The following is a 23,604-nucleotide window of genomic DNA, read 5'->3' as shown; positions in this document are numbered from 1 at the left end:
TCACTAAGGGCAAATATTTCGGTGACATCTAAACATGTATTCCCAAAAAGCCTTGGTTTTTTATCTATAAAGAATTTGGTAAAACTGTAACGTCTACAATATGCCGACTCCGTATTGGTCATACCTGCACCCCAGTCCATCTGTCAAAACTTAGAATACGGAATAGCTCAATTTGTAAATGTGGCCTGAATGAAGGCACACCAGACCACATATTCTTCAGCTGCCCTACCAAAACATGTTCCATTTATGATAGTCTTCCACCTTATACTCCACGCCCCGTCAATTTCAAGTTTCTGTTATCTGTTTTTACTAATCCCCTCGTAGAATTAATATCTGATTTTATTAGTACTAACAAACTTATAAAACTAATTTACTTATATTAACATATATGTAATGGTGATGGTATATCGTCTTGTTTTGTATTGTTCCAGAAGCCGGAATAAACTAAAGAGCAATGTTAATTAATTAAACATAAAAAAAAATAAAAGTGTAACTCCCATGACTGACTTGACATTGGCAAAATTCTTCAAGAGAAGCCAGACACTTAACAAAGAATAGAATAGAATCATTGTCATTCGTTTCCTTCGTTATTCAAGGGGTCATGAAAAGCAAAAGTCAAACATACTTTCAATAAATTATATTTTCTGTTTATGATACAATCATAATTATTATTTTGTTGTAATCGTCAAATCTCAACAATATTTCCTTTCAATTTGCGCCTAACTCGCTGCAGTAAGTGCACCTGATTCCAGCCAACACTGCACTTCCAATCATCCTTCACCTCAGTCTGTTAATTATCATATCTTGGACAACACAATACTTACGTATAACAAAAACACAAGTGAATATTACTTTATAGTCCAGCACGTGGTATCGTACCAACTTTAATACCAATAGAGTTAATCACACTGCCTGACCTTTGTGTTAATCAAAAATAGCTACTCACCTCCGTTCCCACAATGTAAAAATATCATTTCCATTACTTTCTAAGGTGTTAATTTTGAAACGATAAACACAAAAATTAGACAATGTATTTATTAAGCGCAATGCTAAGTCAATAAATAAATCAACAAACTTTACTGGTTGTATTCTATGTAGCACCGATTTCTGTAAACTTATTAATTGAATTACAGACAACATTGGATCAATCTCGATTGTAACAAAATGATAACATATTGTGATGCAGAATGCGGATTTATTTATACAACGTTTCTTGACAGCGACTTTCGCTTCTTTTATTAACTACGCAACAACCATTCTCGCATCGGCTAACGTCATTTCCTTCCAATTAATTTCAAAACTACTTAATCTATGGCATGCACCATTATTTATATTGAGACCCTAAATTATTAACAATTTCAACTAAATCCACCAAAATCAAGCAAATAAATTATCGATTTAACTTTTTCGTTACAGTACAATATTTACATTCTCAGTACGAGAGAAGAGACAAAGTCTAACAAAATTGAACAAAAATATTTAACTCGTATTAATTGTTAGTTACATTACTAATAGTTTCCCTGACGAAAGAATGATTTGTACTCTTCTAAATTAATGGAAGTCGATTTATTTACAATGATCTATAACAATATTTATTTACTAAACAAATAATTATTTATCGAGTTCTTATCGCGATTTTTACACATAGGAAATGAAACTATTTTCCGGATTTACGCGGATTTACGACAAATATACGCGATTTAAATCCGGAAAATATTTTCATTTCCTAAATAATTATTTATTCGCACGATAATACCGCAATTACAAATTTGAAAGCAGTATGATTTATAAATTATTTTTGTAGATGCAGCTGTGAAAACTAAGTGTTAAGTCTCACTATTTACCTACTACAAATAAATTAATTAATTACAAAGCCTATTAAATACTATTACAGACTGCACGGCGCGGGTTGAACCCACAGGGTAAAAAAAATCACTAATAAGTCATTAAGTACTTAATAAAAACCGTACCTATAATTCGTTTGTTGCTTACCAGTATCATTTCTATCGCATCGGAACAAGTTTCTTTTTGCACGTGCACGCTTGGTCCTCTCAACAATTCTCTCTGCACTTAGTTATGATCATTGAGCTCTTAAAAAAGGAATGTAAACGTAAAGAGAGAAAATCAAAATGCCACACCGTGGACATCGACTAATTCGTTTCCATGAGATAAAAGGTACTCAATAGAGCTGCAAGTTTTATACCCCTCGATCAACCGGATAAATGCACATAAATAACTCTGATGAAATCACAACAATCGCCAACAAAAATACACGTCAAGATAATAAAATCGAACTTCTTACAATAATCACAAACGAAATCAAAGCATAAAACATCTACGCAGACGGTCACTTGCCAAGTATACGTCTGAAAAATTATAAGAGGTACTTCGTAGAAAAACTTATAAAAGTGTAAAGTTAAATCACAAATTGCAAAATAAATAGATCTAAATGCCAGATTTCGGGCCGAAACCTCTACCAGGATAGCGGACACACGACGATGACCGCAACGACGTAGGGGTTAACGTAGAAAGATCAGGGAAAACGATTTGATCCCCTCAGAGCAGACCACCCTTTCGACCGAACAGTAGCGTGCTCAGAGTTCCCAGGGGCGATTGATGCGCCGGTGCGGGGCGCACGGGCGGCGGCGCACCCACCGTGCCCAGGTCGGCGCGGGGGCGGGGAGCGCGGGCGCGCGGCCGCCTCCCTAGCGGAGCGGTGGCGGCGTCCAACGCGCCCTCGCCGGGGTGCGCCGGCACTCCGAAAGGCATGTCGCCGGAGTCGCTACGCTCAACCGGCGGCGCGGCCGGCGAGCGCAGGTTCCGCTTCAGGCAGGTCAGCTGTTCCATGGGACTACGGTGCACGAGGCCAGTGTAAAGCGATCCGGGCGTCTGAAGCGCAATAGGGGCGGGCGACGCGTCGGACGCAGGCGATGCTGCCGTGCGCCGCCGAAGGATGGAAGTACCGCTGGCGATGAGCGTGTGCAGCGACGGCGGTGCGTCGCCGGGTCTCGGCGTCGGCGGCGGGGACTGCTCCGGCGAGCCCAGCAGCGGACTGTTGGCCGGCGTGGCCGTAGGTGAGAAATGCGGCCGCGACGGCGGCAGGCACAGAGACTCACGCCGCGAGTGCACGGGCGACACGGTCGCCGACGACCGCCGCGACGTCATCCGCGAACTCCACGCGCTGCCCAGCACGCTGCTCGACAGGCTACTCATGCCACTACTGCACACGCTGCTCACGCTGCTTCCCGCCAGGCTGCCGTCGTTCGGGTGCAATACCGTGCTAAAATATTTGCATTTAGAAAAACACGTCTCTTGGTTCAAGACACGATTAGAGTCTACGGACGTCAAGTACCTGTTGGTAAAAGTGTAAACGTGACTCGAGTGTGGCAGGCGCGGCATGTCATCGTCCTCCTCTACGTCCGACAACCGGTACAATCGCAGTCCTAGGCAGGTCGCTGACCTCGCTCCTCGCACACCAACGCCTTCGTGATCTTCCAGAAGACCTAAAAAAATAACTATTATTAGCAAATTGCCTTAAAAATTGTGTAGCACAAAAGACACGTGAATAATTCGAAAGTATTGAGAATCATCAATGCAGAGTAGTTACCGGACATTGTGGGCTTGGCGAGCTGCGACCAAGTATGCAACGTGAGCGAGCCTTCGAGCGGCTTGACGATCTGCAGCTTGTGCGGCATGCGGAACCGGGCCATCCCACCGCCAGCGCCTGCACCCCACACTGCGCTCTCCTCACTCACCTCTCGCTCCACTGCAATAAGCACACGAATCCATTACATATCTGCCATGAACAGAACTTTCGATTTACATCGCAATGATAAGTTTTATCTAAGTTCAAATTGCAATCAAATGTAAATTTCATCCCACAGAAAAAGATTTGTAGCAACGAAAACAATGACGAAGTCAAAGAGCATGGTAACACGTTATATCATAAGTAGGTGGTAAGCCAAATACTTTGGGAACCTATGCGTTATATCGTAAAAGTGACGAACCCGTGTGTCTCCTATTGCGGATTACGTGTGAGGCGGAAAGAGAAGCACGGCGCGCGTTGATCTCCTGCGGCGTGAGGCGCCGCAGCGCAGCGGCTAGCTCCGCTGCACCCGGCGCTCCTGGTACACCCACGCCCGTCCCGCCACTACAAAACATAATACACGGTTTACTCGCCTAGAATATGCTTAATCACTCATAAAACACGACTTCAAGTATGTGACGCGAGCTGCAAAATTGTCCTCCTTAGGATCAGCGCAAACCGCCACAGGACATTAAATTTATCAATATATATCTTATGCTATTTTCAATAGTCATGAGGTATAAATTCACACAGGACAGAGTTCAAAACTATTCAAAATATTGTAAAACTTAAAGTGGTCGTCCAGTTGCATATTTATTGAAATGTCATACAGCACGATGCTCCCAAGGACTTTTCATTTAAGAAGTAAAAAAACTATTTGACAATCTAAAAATGACAAGCTTTATTTTATTAGTCGCACCGGTAAAGTTAACACTCTCCTTAAAGGATACACACATACATCAGTAAGTATAAGCATTTGGCACTTACGGGTAAAGTTCGTCTGAATCGGTATCGGAGATTTCATCGATGAAGGAGTCACTGGAGAATTTGAGGGTTGGCTTAAGGATAGCTGAGACGGTCTGAGGTGCGTCAGCCACATCCGAGCCCGCCAGCGACCCGTTCGACCAACGCGACGCGCACTGCACAGTTTCGAACACTTTCGCCATGCTTGAGCTGCAAATTAAACAATGAATGATTATGGTGTACAGTTGCAATAATACTTTAACGTTTCTTATATCGTTGAAGTAAACATTCAGCGCACCATGGCAGTTTACATTAAGACAGCGGGACAGTCAACTACAAATATTTTTAGTGCAAGAGGAAAAGAACATTTAAAAAAAAACATATTAAACATATTCTCAAGAAACATACTGCAGTGGAAAACTTATTTTAAAAGAACCTTTCGATACTGTTGCAAACTCTTGCATTTTTAATTATTTTTTATATTTTTTTGGTTGACATGGGATTTGCTAATGTTTTGTTTTTTTTTGTTTTACGTGTTAAATTTTTGTCCTGTGAATTAGCAATAAAAGAAGCTTTGAAAACTAGGAAATATTTATCAATTTTACAATCATACAGTCCACTAGTTTTTGTATCCTTCAGATACCCTGCATAAGAATAAGTAAAAAGTTATAAGGAAGGAAATCAATAACTACTATTTTATAATCCGTTCTAACTCTTACCACCAGTACCGAATTTTAAAAGTGTGTTAATTATTTTTTGACAATGATTTTATGCGAACAGCGCGCACACTATCCATAGCTATTTTTGCTATAGCGAAAAATTGTAGATGACTTTGGGGTAAAAAAATGGCGGCCAGAATGCAATGGATTACACGACTGAATAAATTGGTCGACTTTCTAATTACATGTGGAGAGACATACAAATGGCAACAAAAATCGGTCAAACTGTAGGACCAGCACAACAGGGCGCGACTAGTGCGAGAGCGACATACTGCTATTGTCGCATAGAGACCTCGCGCTTTATGTTGCTCTCGCGCGAGTCCCATCTTGTTGTGCACTGTGGTAAATATATACTAACTGTGCAAGCGGGTCGCCAATACCCGAGTCGAGACTGAACTCGGAGTAGACTGAAGAGTGCATCTCTCGATGCAATGAGGCGGGCAAAAGGCCGGCGGCGGCTGCCACGCTGGGCATGAGCCCACGGACCGGCTCGCCGCGCTTGCGCAGTTGCCGAAGTTGCTCCTGTGCCTCAGCCAGGTGTGCAGCGATTTCCGCATACCGATCCTGAGATAATTATTATGAAAACAATCTTATGAAATACCGTAATAGCGTATCATATATCATAATAGCGTAATTACGTAATCTCTTGAACGATAGTTTAAATTTACTAGCAGTTTAATACGTATTAACTGCCTCCGTGGCCGAACGGTTACCATGCTGGACTGCCACGCAGAGGTCTCGGGGTCGATTCCCGGGCCGGGAGGAATATTTGTATGGTGTACATCTATTAATCTCGTGATTTAGGGCGTAATTTATGGTTGTCTATGTGTGTATCCATGGCATCCGCGATACAGGGTTTCCCTAGTGCTGGTTTATGAGTGTGTGCGTTTTTGTTGTGTGCGTATTGACCTAAATGAGGTCGGTGAACAATTTGACACTCGACATTAATTTCTAGTATAATTTTAAGATTTGTCCGAAAGGTTGAGATGCCTGTTGAGCTATAATAAAGTTCTAGTTTACCTGGTACGGACTCCACTCTCACACAAGTGCTCTCATTTCTAACTTTGATGTCCACTTGCACTACACCTAAGTACGTTTTAAACCAATTCATTAAGATACTCTTAAGACAATGTATTAAGAGTGTCTTTTGCATTGCAACGATTAATTTAAGATGTAACTAAGTGAAGTGCAAGTGGACACGAGTCTTTTTAATCTAGCTTTTATTTGTGTTTGAGAAATAAACCGTTATTATCATCATCATAATGCCGCGAAGTTTCCTTATAGAATAGTGTATGAAAGAACCAATGCAAGAAGACCTCTCGCCATAAGCAAACCTCTATAGGTTCTCTATCTTGATGCTCTATCATCGAGAGTTCAATTTAATGTGGCAAAGATGTATACTTCTGTAAATAAAAGAAGCTCATCGGGCTTAAAAACTAAACACTAGTTACCTTGGCTTCAGCCAATTCACTTGCAAGCGCATTTTGATTTTCTCTTGTAATCTCGAGAATTCGTAGTGTATGTTCATGGTCCTTAGTTAGCTGTGAAAAAAAAATCTTTAACAATAAGTAATGAAACCAATTAGGTGTTTAAAGCATAATACAGACAATAATACACAAACGATATGGATGTATTAAGCTGATAAACCATTAATAAAGTGGACATGAAATAATCTTCTTTCTTTAATAAAAAAGACATGAGTCACAATGTAAAAAAACAATGTTCAAGAAAATTTTAAATCAAAGATACATTGTTTGCCTCGTTAGTTAATTTAAGAGCAGATGGAATAGTATAATTAACTGGTCGATAACATCGTAAAGGGTGTGGTCAATGAGCTTTCAAGTTCAATTTAAGCAACAATGAACAATGTTTGGGCGATTTCTGTTAGTTCGTATATAAAATGCTTATATTTATGCTCGTGCTCGATTTGTGGAGCCTCAACGTACCTGTTGGAAGTTCCTTTCCGTAGCCACAAGCCTCGCGGTTGCAGAGTCGAGTTGCTGCTGCAAATCGATAGTTCGCTGACGTTCCTCGAACAACTCTGAGCTTAACGCACTCGCCTCAGAATTTGCACTCGCTGTAATGAAAACCGACTTACATGTTATCAAAAGAAAAATGTCAATGTCTGAAATTTGCCAATGTGAGAAACCGTATTTATTGGGTAATTATAAGTTTTTATGAACCAACCTATTAGACATTTCTTTCTTAAAAAGCTAATACTTCTCCCTATACAATAAAAAAGGACTATATACGCAAGCATATACTTTTTGATATAGTTTATAGTTTTTTATTCTATTAAATTTATTTGTATTCTTTTTATCGTTTGTATTTGTTCGTTATCTCAAATCTTCATCATAAGAACTACAATGTCTAAAATAACAGTAAACAAAAGCGTTGCATCACGAGATTTATACTGTCGAAAATTTCAAAATATACTCTCAGTCAGTTACAACTGGCCTGATGTATCCCACTGCTGGGCAAAAGTCGCCACCTGATCCCTTAGTCAGTTATTCAAACAAAATACAGACTTATTCCCCGAACGCTATAATTTGGGCCTGTTCAAGGCGAGAGTGAATAGGCACTATTTATGTGTGCATGACATCATTGACCCCATCGTCGCTTTCGATCAGGTGATATGGAGGTCACATGCGCACTTATTTACTATAAAAAAAAAAAAGAAAAAAGAACTTCGTGTACGAAACATCACAATATGACATTTTTAAAAACAACCTAATTATTAGAAATATTAAAATAAGTTAAAAACATGTAAAAGCTGTGACATAAATCTATATTTCAGGTGATTTTAGTCGTAATAACATGTCTTGACTTACATGCAGTTAAAAACTGCGCCAGAAAACGATAGGTTAAAAAAATAGTTATTTGAATTTAAATCTGTAGAATAAACTTGCGGTTACACTCAGCTGCGAACCGTAAACGCAAAAGGATGCGGTCGCAACAATAACTTATAACATTAGCAAAACAATGATTTTATATTAACATAAAAAATGGTTATCCACACAAAATGTGCGCGGACAATCGTAAATTTATATGGCGAAACAAAACACAATCGCGGATTTAAAATAACCTTACAGTTATATTTTAACATGGATGCGCTCACCACATACAAAAATATTCGTATTAGATCTTCTGCATAAATTCTTAATGTTTCTACTTTTCTTGAACATACATTTATCATGTACTAAAAATATTATAGTGTCCTAGTTACAAATCTTAGTTATTTTTGTTTGACCTAAAATGCGATAGCTTCTCTCTATGTTTTCAAGCAATTTCAGAATCAACAGCTGTCCTTTAGCGGATTGGCACATTATTTATTGCTATTATTTTTGCTTTGAGATGTATTTGAATAACTTTAAATCAAAGGTCGTTAAACTGAACCTTTTCTCCGACTAAACTCATATAAACATTATAATATCTAAGTTGTATTTTTATACAACAAAACTATTTGCTGTCTAACGTAAATTATGTTGCTCTAGTGAAGAGGTACAAGTCAAAAAATCCAACGTTACAAGGAGACGCGAAAAATAGTTAAAGCTTAATATGATATTAAGCGTGTTTGTCGAGTTTCCTTGTAAAGTTGGCTTTTTTGACTTGTACCCCTTTTCGCTAGAGCCACAGAATGGCAAGAGTTTGTAGTAGTAATTAATCCCCGCTTTAACCGTGATATATAGTATATAGTAATATACAACATAAAAATTGTATATTGACTTCAAATAGTTCCATCGAACATAGTACAGACTAAAATGAAGGTTATGAAAAACACATTACTATTTTATTGGACATTTTTATTTATTCAGAAACAAACAGTCACACAAAAATATATAATTTTAAATAAATACAAAACATCCGGAGTTTCCGAAATTTTAATAATGCGATTATGACTAACGGTGCATGCGCCTGTATTTATTATATTAACAATTTTGTTTTTACAAATTAAAGCTGCGCAGGTTTTTTCTTTTCGACGACATCTTGCTGCCTTCTTAAGGATGTTATAAAGCTGGTTAAAACAAGTATGGTCTGACAGGGTGCAAACCTTATAGAAAACACGCTGCTAGGCCACCTTGTCCCACCCAAGCTAATGTTTTCTTTCTTCCTCTCTCGTGTGTGTGTGTTAAAAGTAACTTAACATCTACATAACGTTAAAATTTTCGTTTTACGGTCTAGGACCGTGTTAAGGTTCACAAAGTTCACTTTAATTTTGCACATTTTATATTTTATTGTTATTTACTTCATGAATATTCATATATTTTTTGTGAAAATACCCAACTACTTTGTTATTATTACTGAGTTGAAGAAACTTTCATAAAATCCTCACATGTGGCGTTAAGGCAAAAAGCGTTTAAAACAGCGAAATTCGTAAGATGTACTGACTCGATCTAGTTGGCAAGAGCGGTAGCCACGTTGAGGCAACAGACGATGGTTCGAGTCCAGTGAGATCAAAGGAATTCTTTGTGTTTTCTCAATCTATGTATCAATAGTAACAGTACAGTTCTAACAATAATAGTGTAACATTAAGAAATTAATTGTAATTCTAAATCAATTAAATCATCAACACATTTACTTCTTAATGTTGGTCACAACTCTCTACTAATACAGGTAGAGGACTTCATAAACCTTTCTAAGGAATTTGTGAACCTTCCCTGACATGTGGATTTCATCACAGCTTGGAAGAGCAATCAAACACAGTACAGTACAGGAATTATTACAATTATACTATAACATTAACCAAACATTGTTGACTACTCAGCTATAATATTTCAAGTTATATATATAATATATAACTTGAAATATTATACACGTTTAAAATGAAAACAAACGCAGACAGCACAAGTAGGTAATCTTCAATCGATAACTGCATTAAGTGCTTCCAAATACCAGCTTAATTTACAGTGCCATAGGTACTTATTACTTATTACGGTAACATGTAGGAATGTTTTTGATAAATTGATATTGATACGATTACCTACTTACACTTACGGAAAACAATGCACATTTATCTATTGTTTATCAAAGTATTATGAGGAGTTTCGATATAGTTTCTTTTCACAAGAGAAATTAAAAATAATAAAAGAATTACTCATATAAAACGTCACATGTTATGCAACACATTCATACAAACTTGATTTCACTATATGGTAAATAGTATGAGTGATTCACGAGTCCCACAACAAAGGTGCGTCCTTCCAAAAGTACTAGCATAATTGCTTCGTGATATGTTTTCACGCGTAAGTTTTGGTTAAAATGTTTAGAAAGACTCTAATACAATTGACAACGAAGCACCAGGGCCGTCCTTCTCTGTTTTATTATGTTTACATTTAAAACCGTAAACTAAAAGTAACCACTAATGAAGTGTTTATGTAACAATATAAAATCAAAATAATATTGTGTAATTATATAATTATTTATCATTTTATATTTATCCGTTAGATTATAATCAATAGTTTAGCTTGATGTTCAAGTTAGTAATAAAAAAAATTCATTTAGATGAAAATCATGAAAACATCATTGCATTTGTCAGGAACAAGAATACAAAACTGCAATCTTTTAAACTTAACTTTTCCAAAACCCGTCTTCAAGAACCTGACAGTCATATTATATTAGTCAAATGTCAGTTGGTAGGAACAAAATTTGTGTTACGATCTTCAATCGATCGAATCTGACACGACAATTTCCTGCATTTGAACAAACAGTGGACTGGACATACGTAGATTCGATAAGTTGGTGTACAACATTTGGAGTACTAACCAAGTTGATGTGCTATGTCCCGCAGCAGCTGCTGCTCGGCCAGCTCAGCGCTGTCGGCGCCGGCGGCGAGGCGCGCGGCCTCTTCGCGCAGCGCGCGATTCTCGCGCTCCAGTGCGCCGGTGCGCTTGCGCAGCGCAACTGCACCTGCCGACTCCTGCTCTGTCGGCGTTGTAATCTCCTCTGTGTCATTTGTTAGCACCTACACAGTTGAAAGCTATTATTGCTTTACCGCCGTATGCTCCGTCCTCCTGTGGCTCACGCTCTGTGGGTCTCTAGTCTTTTGGTCTCCCATGCATGTAACAGTTTGGTTGTTAAGAAATTGTTAAAGCAATGAAGATTAGCATTATATGACTAAGATACTTCGAGCCGAGCCCGCAAATAAAATAGGAACTAAATCACGGAGGCCATTGCAATGCAATCAATATATTTACTGCTGAAGAAGCGACTAGCTAATGAATAAACTAATAAATACATACCTGCAGCAGATCAGTTTTGGCGCTGAGGTCGTGTCGCAGCTGCGTGATGTGGTCACGCGCGCTGCGGAGCTCGCCCTCGAGTGACGTCACACGAGCTTCCAGGTGGCCGTTCGCAGCAAGCAGTTCCTTGCCGATACGGGCCGTTAACTCTAAATCTTTCTCTTTCTGCAAACGCGCAATTTTACCATTGGATATTATTTAGAATATTACAAACAACAAAGTCAAGAAGGTGAAGCGTTTTAGTTTCTAGTGTATTTTTACTACATCATAATTTGATAAAAAAATAAGTTGACCTATTCATTGCTATTTTATATTTTTATTGAATAGATATTCAATTATTTTTTGTGAAATGACTCCACTAGTTTGTTATAATTATTAATACAAAGATCGAACACTCAGAAAATTCCTTCGATCCGGCCGGATTCGAAGCGACGTCTTCTAGCTTACCGTGGCAGACGCTATACCAACTAAGCCACGGAACGAACTAGCAGACCTCACGAATTCTTCTATGTGCTTGCGTATTTATTACTAGACAAAATTATTACATTGTACTATACGCTGTTGAGGCTACTTGTAAGTAAAGTTTACTTATGTTACAAGCACCGCTCTTTCTTGTTACATTTTTGGACACGTAGTAAATAGTAGATAATTTTTCATCGCATTAGCTGTGAGTAGTAATAAATAATAAATAACACGCACGCACGCACGCACGCACGCACGCACGCACGCACGCACGCACAATATAGCAGGTATTTTTATCATACGACACCAGGGCGGATATGGCTTTTTTTCTACTCTCCCGCCACTCACACCCACTTGGTGAGCCGGAGCCTAGTAGTAGACCTTGTGCCAAATTCGCAGATCGACCCCTAATTCTAGTGGACTTTTTGATTTCATTTTATAAAAGCTAATATAAAGACCGTCGTTTTTGTTTTATTTATAATTTTTATGAGATATATACTTATAACCATATGACATACGTAATATAAAGGTTTCATTTGTAACTTTTAGCTATAAAATCTTACCTATCTTTAAAATGATAGTCAAGGAGCACAATTTATCCTCTGTTCCATCCATTTTATAGATATTATAATATGAAATATGTATTTAAGTATTTATATAGTCTGTAGTAATTTAATATTTTTGCTATTGTTTTTTTTATTACATAATTTCATTTTGTTTTGTTGTGCACTTAAACCCTTTATTGTAATTATTGGGTCGTGTATTTTGGTCAGCAGGAAGAAATTTCTTTTAGAAGAAAGCAGTACCTTTTGTTTGTGTTTTCCGTTTTACTAAATGTAATTTGCGTTTTCGTGTGCAATAAATAATTTTTAAAAAAGTATAATTTTCCTACTTTAAGTATGATAAAAACTTTTGTATGCCACACAAGCCCTGGCCATCAGTTCCGGTTTTGAATGTCCCTGTTTTTAATTAATTGCCTACATACCGCCCTTATGTCACAATGTACTATTACGTATTGTAGAGTGATTAGACCGGAGCTTCTCGACTTTATGCAATCTTATCCATGTTATAAATGGCCTTTCATGTACATCTCTGATAATATTCCAATAAATTAGTATTTAAAACAGTACGATGACAACTCACTGAAAAAAAGCAACACGAAAAATAATAAAACTCACTTCTTCCAATAGCCGTGTTACCGCTTCGACGTCATTGTAGGTTTTTGTCATTTGGCTCACCCTGTTGCTGCATAGAACTGCAAAAAACCCACACAAAATGAAAAATGCTATATGTTATAATAGAATACCTTATCGAAAACATGCACAATTGTTTATGGCGAAACAAAGGAATTTAATAAATTGTACCTCTAACTGATACTTAATGTGCAATAAAAAAAACCAACAATGAGTTCACATTCTCATTATTTACAATTTTATGGTTAGAAGAATGAAACTTGTATGAGCTATAAACCTGGAACGATTAAAGTGAAGAACTACATACAATAACACTTTTATATTCAGTTTTTCATAAATAACATTTAAAATATTTGACCAATCGATAACAAAATTTCTAAATTATTTCTACAATAATATGTCGTAAGTAGGTATACTTCTACCTTAAAATAAGAATGTTTTAAACGTAAGAACCACTAATAAAAGTCAAAAACTGTAGTCACGCAAGCTGCATTCCGACGGCATCTTAAGTGCAACATAGCAGTCGGAAAGCAGTTTACATGCAGTCGGCGCGACTGCATCACGACTATATCAAAACTGCCTGGGACTACTAGAACATCTGACGTACAGCCAGCGCGCACCCATGCCGACGGCAATGCGCAATTGCATCTCAAATGCCAACTGTTGTTGCGACAAATGTAACAGCATCCAAACGCTTACAGTTGTGATGCAGTCGAATTAAGCTGGTGTGATCGCGCTCTCAAAATACAAGAACTCATATCGAGTTCTTAGGTTTTCGAGATTGTTACACATAGGAAATGAAACTATTTTACCGGATTTAAATCGCGTATATTAATTTTTTCAAACAAACCAACGTTTCGGGCCCTTTACAGGTCCCATAGTCGCAGTTGACTGATATACACGGTTGTTTTGTTGGAAAAAACAAACACACGCGAATTAAATCCGGTAAAATAGTTATATTTCCTACAAGAATTCAATTAAATATGCACCATACCCGTGTCAAATTAACCCAAAAATCACCCCTACACACCACTTACCGCAACAAAAACGGTCACCGACCATACTTAGTATTTACATATTGGACATTTTCAAGTATTTATTTCACTTAACTGTATTTTCACAATAAATAAGCGTTGTATATAAAATACGACACAGTTGTATAAAGGGTTGAACAAGGAGTACAGCACAGCACAATAGGCGAGTTAATTCAACAAATACACAAACAAAACACAAATCAGTGTCGCAAAAAGGCGTGTAAATGAGACGCGATCAAGCGTGAAGACCGAACTGTGGGCGATCACACTAGCCGGCTGCAAACATTGATAAGATAAAGTCTATCATATTAAAAGGAAATTATTAACAAATCGGCTATTACTCGTTTATTCGGGAGATAACGAATTACAGACCCAAAATAAGATCGTCGTCGTCGCTCTCGGCGTTCATCGAACTTCTATTGATTGCAGCGACCACACAATAGACGTAACACTATATTTCGTGGTAGTGCGTCCAATGTAGCGTTGGGCGATTGTTACATCAATAAACAAAGACGGAGTCAATAGTGACAAACACTAGCGCGAACGAGCCTTACGAAACAGTGACTGGGTACGCACAAACACATTCCCTGTCACTGGTGTGGAGGGCAAGCAAAACAAACCAGTCTATTATACTGTGGGAAAACAGGAGTACAAAACATGCATCTATGCGAAATATTTCATAGCATCGATTGCGTTTTGATTACATGATTCAATGAAATGCATATTGAGTCTGTCTTTGCCGGAGTTTACATTTATTTCTGGTAATTTTCCATTCTTATTCAACATCTCATTCCCAAAGTAATGACGAGAACAAAAGTATATAATTATTATCAATTCGTGATCCGAAATAGCTGTACAATACTGGCATCGGCATCGTTAATTCTTACTTAATCGCTAATTATCACTTACAACCAATTTCAGAACAATCTTCGTGAGTATAGGACTTAGTAACAAAGATGTGAGAATTGCTTTCAAGTTTAGTAAAAAAAATAACCACGTGGGAACTCAACGTTAATAAATAGTTCGATGCATTGAATGCGGTGGATGTGCTTTTTCCCCAACCTTACCTAACTGCATGATTACGGCGGATATTGATTGTGTTCGCGGCGGTTACGTCTCCCACACGAGCCTGAAAGACTTTCACGCTTTTTTACCCTGTGGCGGGAGTCATTGCGACCGCATTGCACGCACTTACACTACCAACGTTCACCCGGCAGACGACGACGATACATGTAACGTTACAACTTACTTCATTATCTTTATAATTTGTTTCGTCATCATCAACGTATCGAGAAAAAGAAACTAGTCGGTCAAGGTTAATATAATCAGTCTTCTGATAACAATGTCATGCATTCGTTAATAGGACAGAGAAGATGAGACAAGCCGTAAAGCATGACTGTATGGCACATTGAACAAAGCAGAATGACGTGTTTATTTATGAGAGCGTGTAAATGGAGTAATGGATAAATAAAGAGGAAAGCTATTTTACATATTTTATAAAATATAGAATACTGGACAAAATGGCAAGATACTGACGATGAACCGCAAAGGAAAGATGACCGTACCTCGATCAAGGAGCAAGGTCCTGATGACACGAAAGTAGAGTCGGCCGAACTTGTCCCGCGCCACGTGGTATAGGAAGTCGGGGTATTCGCCGAGACACTCGCGCAGTTCCGCGTCGGGGAGGAAGCTTAGCTCTTGGAAGAGCTCGCGATCGAAGCCGGGCGGCGGCGAGGCGCGCGAGCCGCCCGCGCACCCCGCGCCCGAGCCCGCACAGCCCTCCGCCGTGACGCGTCCGAACCGCGACCATCGGCCTGCCCACCCTTCACCACTCAATCTTTCGTTCCGAATTCCACCAGCACAGACACTTTGTCACTACTATAGGAATTCTAATCCGTGTACACAATTCATCCACTGATTAGTTCCTCCTAAACCCCACGGCAGAATCATTGTACGCGTCATCAAATTAATAAATATCTACTTTACACAAAAGTGTTACTTAAACAGAACACATAATTGGAAATTGGTGTCAATGAATAAATATTAACCTGCGAAAAGGACGGAACGGAACACGTCTGACGGGCCAGAGAGAATTGGTAGGCAAGCACTAAAAACTCTACGATATGCTCGGGTGACCAAGCGCACTGCTTAATTAACTCTTATGAAATTCATAATTTGTGAAACACGAACACAAACGAGTGGCAGAAACCAAAAGGAGTAGTAGAACCAGTAATGCACATTTGAAAACCATATCAAAACAAGTCAATATGTTTATCATTGGCACCATGAATAAATCATAACCACAAAAATCACCGGTATACACCATTAATTCTTCCTTTGTACCTGAAATATCGATTACCGCAAAGCGAGGGCAGCGCCTGGCGCGCCTAATGCTTACGCCCACACGAAATAATGTCACTATGAAAATTACTTACAAGTATTTTTCACCACAACTATTTGCTATTTTTTCTCTAGAAATTGACTACCGATTAAATGGTTTTAAACCGTCACTCTGTTCGTAAAAAGATTCATTACATCCTAGTAAATGTGCTATGTTTATTAGTTTGAAAAGAGATTAGTCGGAAAATTGTTATAGAAGGCTAATTCCAATTAACACAGGCTACATAACAAAAGTTTAATATTAGTGATACTAACACAATGATTCGCGCGGGGATACTAGCATCTTGAACAGTAAACTAAACCGAGTATTATAACAAGACGATAAAACCAGATTAGTTTCCATTTTGCATAGAATGATCAACACGCGCGCGTGTAAATGGCGTGGAAGAAACAATGAGACAATAGTCATTCTTTCATACCTAGGCAGTTAAATCATTAAAGTGGAGGATGATCTCACAATCCAAACTCTTCAACATCTTGGTAGCTTTCATGGTCAAAGTGAAATAAAAGAAAAATGTGCCACTTGAGCAGTAATTGGTTAGTTACCTCGAAACGGTAATTTTCCTGCCATTTAAAAGAACAGATTGTTCTGTCGGCGTTTCAGCTTCACTAACACGGTTCAAAAACTATTCAGAAACATAAAATCTCATTAGCCTTAACAAACACTTACAACTAAATTTCGACTAATTACTCAAGACATATTGTATACAATGATTCTAATAAAACAGTACTACGTCGTGAAAGATGTTTTGACGAAAACCTATTGAAAAAATATCCAGTTACTACTAATTTTTAGTACAGTAAATATTCACGGGCAAAAAAATCATATTGAACAACGAGACCTCGAAACAATGAGCACCTCGTGACATTTTTTCTATGGCATTATAATGAATTGATAATATTTTATGGGTAACATCCACCAGCAAAGAATTGCAAACCGTCAGGGGAACAATAAGGTCGATCAGCACGTGATTCAGCTCTATGACGTCAAACAGCCTTGCTTGAGGCAGAACTTAAGTACACAATAACTAAAATACATATTTTGACGTGGTTACTGTTAACTGTTATAATGCACAATACGTACATAAACATAAAGTGTATTGATTTTTGACTCATTTGAAGAAACAGTCATAACATTTAATAACATCATATTTATTAGTATTATTTTATGAACCTCTAAGCAGGGGCTTAAGCGTTAATACACATTTAAAAGTACCCATGTTGCTATTAAAAATGCAGGTGCTTTCTCTCGTATTTTTGATAAATCGTTGCAATAACTAATCTGGTAACGGTTATTATATCTTTTTGTGAAGGTGCACGTCAATCACGCAAAGTACAAGAAGGTATTCTTTGCACTTGATAATCAATGATTGTTTAGTTGTCAATAGATAAATAAAGGGTAATGATGACATTGTCTATTTAAATTCGCCATTTAACAATGAATAGATTGCAACAAAGGAAGATAGGTTAGCATTGAAACGTGATGTATTTTGGCCCTGTACCTACACTGAGTTGACAAATAACAAGTGATATATTCGAAAAAAAAAATTACCGATAGGTGCCTAACAAAGTTCTATGAACTGTAGTACTATAAACATTTACCGAAACTTAGTTTAGATACAAATAGTAACCCTGGGGATAATCTGGAGTTAATTTTATCCTTATAATTTAGGAAACTATCGCGTTGCTCAAGTGTTAAATATTATTTAACCGAAAAACAAGCGATAGTTATGAGAAGCGGATGCGCGAAAGAGTATCGAATAACAATGAGGTGCACGAAACCTCCCGTTACTTCATTAGTAGTAGTATGCCATCAATTTCAATTATGAAATGGAAACTTGCATATGGCGTTAGTCACACAACATGCAACTTTACAATGACAAAATGAAATACAACGTGCCGTTGCTTACTTTGTCCAAACGATCTTAGTATCTTAAAACAAGGCGATTTCTTTTAGTAACTGTCCTAGTATTTGAGGCCAGTGGTAATAAACTTTCACGATCAAGTGCATGCGTTTGCGCAGAAGCACGCGATTAGCACAATCGCGGCACACGAGACCGGCGTAGGCAACTCGGAACAAATTTGTAAGAACGCAACCGACAGACGCGGCCACTTCTGCCGATATCAGGACTATGACTAAAAACGACCATACTCGAAATTACGTCAATTGACATTCCAATAGCGTAATAGTACGAATGATAGCTTAGGTCGCTGTTACCCGTAGTTCAAGTTTGACGACTTGAATATAGTCACAACCTGTCTAGATGTGATTGTTAAACATAACTTTTCTTATCTTAAACGCTTGATAAATGACATTGAAACTGTTTAAAGATATTTTTCTCATAAAGTCAAAGTTATGTTTTATAACTGTTTTTTATTGGAAAACAAAAAAGGCCTTACAAGTAATTCATTCAATATTGAATACAAAAGACTCTTGACACTTAAATACACTATGGTAAATAATTGCACATTCTCTATCAGAGGCTTTTGCCAAAAACTGGGGATTCCAAACACGCCAGATATAACAACAATTTTACAGCTCACTGAAAAATACTCGAGACTACGTACCATGACTAGTATTATAAATATTAAAATAAGCGTCCAACATAACTAACAACATCAACTTTTGCGAGCACATTATTTGAACGGAGACCTTCAACTTTGTAATTGAACGATGAACAGACACGACATACGCCACACGAAATTATACCTAATTTCGCGAAAGCTATATTTATCAGTGTCATATTATTCGTGTTTTAGGTGGATTTCAATTTTAGAGCGGTGCCTATTTCATGGTTGTTTTGACAAGAATTTTTTGCACTTCAAAATTATTAATAAATCGTATTAATCTCTGTTGGATTGAACCGAAAACCTAGGTATTGATTCGGACGGCATTCGTCCATGGACTAGAGATAAGGCAATCACATCTTAGAGTTTCTAATAAATATCGTTAGTATACGTCTATGTATCAGTATGAAGACTATATTCATACAGTATTGAACATAAATAAATAACGTGATGGCAAGCTATAAAATTTAATCACCCCGGCTGCATGCACTTACGTTGAAAAACAGTCTTGCCTTACTGATAGCGATCTCGCCTCCTTAATGTTGCACACGAGAAATTGTAATAATGACTACAATATTCGGACTAACAAATAATAAATCCGTACCGTAATTAAAAGATTACACCAAAGTAAAAACAAAAATATCTTTTGTAATTTAAAACTACATGCAAACCTTGCTATGTAGATAAAAATATTTTAAACAGACATTTCTATACGACAATCATGAAATAAATCATTTTATAAAAATCACTAACTATTATAAACACATTTTAACGTCAATCAATTTGTAATATCAGACTGTCAGTGCAAACTAGAGTCGAACATTAATATAGTCAAATTAGATTACACTAATATTGCGTTACTGGATTACGAAATACTGCGGTTTTATTAAGTAACAGTTACGTTTCGTTTATTTACTATGTAGAGAGATTATAACGAGAATAATAAAGATGGTCTCACGTTTAACATTAGCGATCTGCTACGCAGCTGTTGCACGGAGCGGCCGGCGGCCGGCGGCGGCGTCGCTGCAACGATACGCCTGTCTGTCTGCCGACTCACCCCTAGCACCCTCAATCGATGCCAGCCAGCTTACACATGTATAGCTGCACTATATAGGGACGATGCAACTATACCTATCTATCTACCGATCCCCTTACAACTGACTACGCGACAACGAAATACTACAACAATTCTTAAGAAAAAATATGTTAAACATATCACACACTTATGTAAGTTCCTTGAGTATTTGTCTCTAATCGATATCCCACGTAAACAAATTGCGAATCGTGTCGGCTACTTTTGTCTGGGCACGTGGGACATGGGCGGGTGTGCTATGTTGGTCGGTGCAGCGGTGCACTCCTATGTTTAGCGCGAGTCGACGGGTGACGGCGCAGCGGCGGCGTCTCTGCGCTGCGGTATCGATCGGGGGCGGAGAGAGCACGCGTGCCGCGTGGCTACCGGTGCGACCGGCACTGCTCGCCGCGCGCTGACACCGCCGCGCAAGCGCCGTGCCGGTCAGATACGAGTTAACGTCACACGCATACCCACTATACATAACTAAATTTCATTAAGTCTCTCCCCCATTGCACTTCTATACCATCTCATAGCTAGACACGAGTATTCCAAACAAAAGAAACGTTCATGAGTAAACCCATGAACGCAATTGGTCTCGTGGTTTCTTACAACACAACTCTAGAAAGCTTTAATTCTTTATTTAGGACAATCCTGTATTAAAAATGTGTGTATAGTTTGTTCGTTTTTATTTGCTTGTGGCGGGTATTTAAACGGTGCTCTTTAATAACATTGGACATATATATGCAATACATACGAATACATAATAACAAAATTGTATCATAGCTAGTTATACAAGTGAACAGGTTAATACATTGTATAGCTAAAGGAAACGGTTACAATATATTTATTCGTCATATAAAAGCAAAATGGGCAGTTATATGCACTGTACATTATTTTCATCTGGAATGGTGTAGAATAATAATTCTTAACAAGTAACAAAGAGCGTTACAGTTTAATTTCATCCAAAAAGCATGGATTACGTATCAAAAACATATGTCTTGAATAAAATTCCTCGTAGTCAACATCAAATAAGAACACAGGTGCAATGTCAGGTACATTAACATTCACTTTCAGGGTAAGTTCCAATTAAAAATGTTTGAAAACTATAAAATAAATAGTTTTTGAAATTATTAATCAAAGTTATACTCGTTCTTGTATTAGGTTGAGAAACAAAACTTGGAATAACAAATATCGACTGGAAATAAAACGATTTTAAATCGCGTATATTTGTTTTTTCAACAAACCAACAAAAAAGTTTGACAAACCACAGGTCCTTGCAAAAGAAGTCTGTTATCTACCCAGGACACGAGACGCCATTAAAATTCAAATACATCGTAATTTCAACAGGGAAGATAGTTTTCCAGTACCATCAGTTTTGGGGTTCAGTATTTACTTTGATGATAAATTTAAAAACAATTGTAAAACATATGTAGCGTAAATTGGCATGTTCCTTGTAAAATTTAAAAATAAGGTATTTAATTAATAACTTTTGTAACTATAGTGAAAAATAAGGTGGTTTGCATTAATATTAGACATAACTGGTTCATGACTTTACAACCTCAGTCAACCGTGACTGACAACAGGTCCCATGCTGTAAAGAGCTCGAAACGTCGGTTTGTTTGAAAAAAACAAACATACGCGATTTAAATCCGGAAAAATAGTTTCATTTCCTATGTGTAACAATCGCGAAAACCTAAAAACTCGAAGTATCGATTGGCCAAATAAATTTATTTGAAATAATCGGTGATGAACTACTTTGATTTTTCGAACATAACTTCCATACTATATGTTTTTCACACATAGCTACTTGGTACTTACGGAAGTAATTGAGCGTCTCCCTGATCTGATCAGGAGTGAGTGCTAAGTCTTCGGAACTTACGGGAAGCGCCGGCGATGGGATGAACCAATCTTGATTCTCGTAACCTGGACGCAAAAACTCATATCAGTTAAACCCATATTAACACGATTAGATCAGTTAGATAACACTAGATAAAATTTTGCATGTCCCTGACAGTATTTTCGTGTAGAGCAAAGTACAGAGTCATTGTTAATAAAAATTAATTTGTGGGGGCTCAGAAGCGGGCGTGACGTCACGGGAGCGCTGATTCATAACACATTCCCCTTCCAAACAACTACGCCTGAGACCACACCCAGTACATTACTCAAATGAAAATGTTACATCCACGTTTTTTTAAATAACAAGCAGGCAAACATATAACCACAATTTCATGTGACGATAATTACGATGTAATTACTTCAAATCACGTGCTTGTAACGACTTAAATAACTCAGCCGGGTCACAAATAAATGCATCTGTACGCCAAACGACATGTTTGGCAGTATACTGGTCTATAAATAAGAAATAAAATCAAAATTAATCTATGCGACATCACTATCGGTTTCGTTGTATTGCTTTTACTCTTATTTAATTATGTCATGGGCAATATTACTTACAAACGCAAGCGCCGCGTAACAGTTATGCAATAACACAAGTATAACAGTCAATTGAAATAACAGTAAGTGCAAAATTAAGTTATGCGAACGCATATTCTTAGTAAGGACAGTGTCATTTATTATACATGTTTTAAAGGTAGGTAATCGAAATCATTGAATCTTTTAAAAAATTGAGTAAAAGAATACTAACTTTGGTGTGACTGGAACTGCTTATTCATGTTTTAAAATTATGAAAGGAAATAGGAAAGGTCTATGCTAGGTATCTCGTTACGGAAAAAAGTCCGGAAGTTATCGACTAAAGTTGTGGACATCGTCCAGAAATATAGTAAGTTGAAATGGCAGTGGGCTGGCCACATCTGTTGCAGAACCGATGAGCGATAGAGTAGACGGGTTCTCGAGTAGAGACCACGTCTTGGCAAACGTAACGTAAGACGTCCCCCTGCAAGATGGGCCGACGATCTGAAAAAGGTCGCGGGTAGTGGTTGGATGCGGAAAACGGGTGATCGGGCACTATGGCGTACACATGGGGAGGCTCATGTCCAGCAGTGGACTGCAATAGGCTGATTGATTGATTGACCATTTTTTTTTATACATATAAATGTAGAAATATATTGTAGTTTATAATATTCATAATAGGTACGTATTAAATTTATTACATATTATATATTATAGGTAATTATGTATTTATTTATTATTATTTTCTATCTCTCGATTGCAAAATCTTAATACGCCGCGCCGTCTTTTTTCTGTCAATATGTAATTACTTCCATCCAAGTGTTGTCTGGCAGAATTCGCTTAAAGCGATAAGACTGTTCCTTATATCACCGCTTATTTTTTATTTCATTTTTTTGTATTTGTTTCCGTTTTGGTACACAGTAAAGAATTGTTGTATTATATAATCCTATATACATATA

At 37.7% G+C, this 23,604-nt stretch overlaps 1 protein-coding gene across 6 annotated transcripts in view; it reads right to left on the bottom strand.

Moving 5' to 3' along the window:
• Positions 1-782: 782 nt before the first annotated feature.
• LOC113237611 (trafficking kinesin-binding protein milt) overlaps positions 783-23,604 on the bottom strand; it is a 31,613-nt gene continuing 8,791 nt past the window's right edge. For 2 of the 6 annotated variants that reach the window (XM_026474207.1, XM_026474204.1), the window contains exons 3-14: positions 22,055-22,159; positions 13,148-13,224; positions 11,508-11,672; positions 11,032-11,230; positions 7,215-7,345; positions 6,720-6,809; positions 5,627-5,832; positions 4,574-4,759; positions 4,008-4,150; positions 3,608-3,766; positions 3,353-3,503; positions 784-3,280 (exon numbers count right to left, since the gene is read on the bottom strand). In XM_026474207.1, coding sequence (XP_026329992.1) covers positions 2,557-3,280; positions 3,353-3,503; positions 3,608-3,766; positions 4,008-4,150; positions 4,574-4,759; positions 5,627-5,832; positions 6,720-6,809; positions 7,215-7,345; positions 11,032-11,230; positions 11,508-11,672; positions 13,148-13,198 — 2,205 coding nt within the window. In that variant the 5' untranslated portion in view covers positions 13,199-13,224; positions 22,055-22,159 and the 3' untranslated portion in view covers positions 784-2,556. Of the gene's footprint in view, positions 3,504-3,607; positions 3,767-4,007; positions 4,151-4,573; positions 4,760-5,626; positions 5,833-6,719; positions 6,810-7,214; positions 7,346-11,031; positions 11,231-11,507; positions 11,673-13,147; positions 13,225-14,568; positions 15,295-15,761; positions 16,006-20,122; positions 20,394-22,054; positions 22,160-23,604 lie in introns of those variants that run through there. The other 4 variants (XM_026474205.1, XM_026474206.1, XM_026474208.1 and 1 more) reach the window with 4 other exon arrangements.

This window comes from Hyposmocoma kahamanoa, unplaced genomic scaffold, assembly GCF_003589595.1.
Source record: "Hyposmocoma kahamanoa isolate Upper Pololo Valley unplaced genomic scaffold, ASM358959v1 93, whole genome shotgun sequence".
NCBI classification, from domain to species: Eukaryota; Metazoa; Arthropoda; class Insecta; order Lepidoptera; family Cosmopterigidae; genus Hyposmocoma; species Hyposmocoma kahamanoa.
This window is presented reverse-complemented; position numbering and strand designations above follow the sequence as displayed.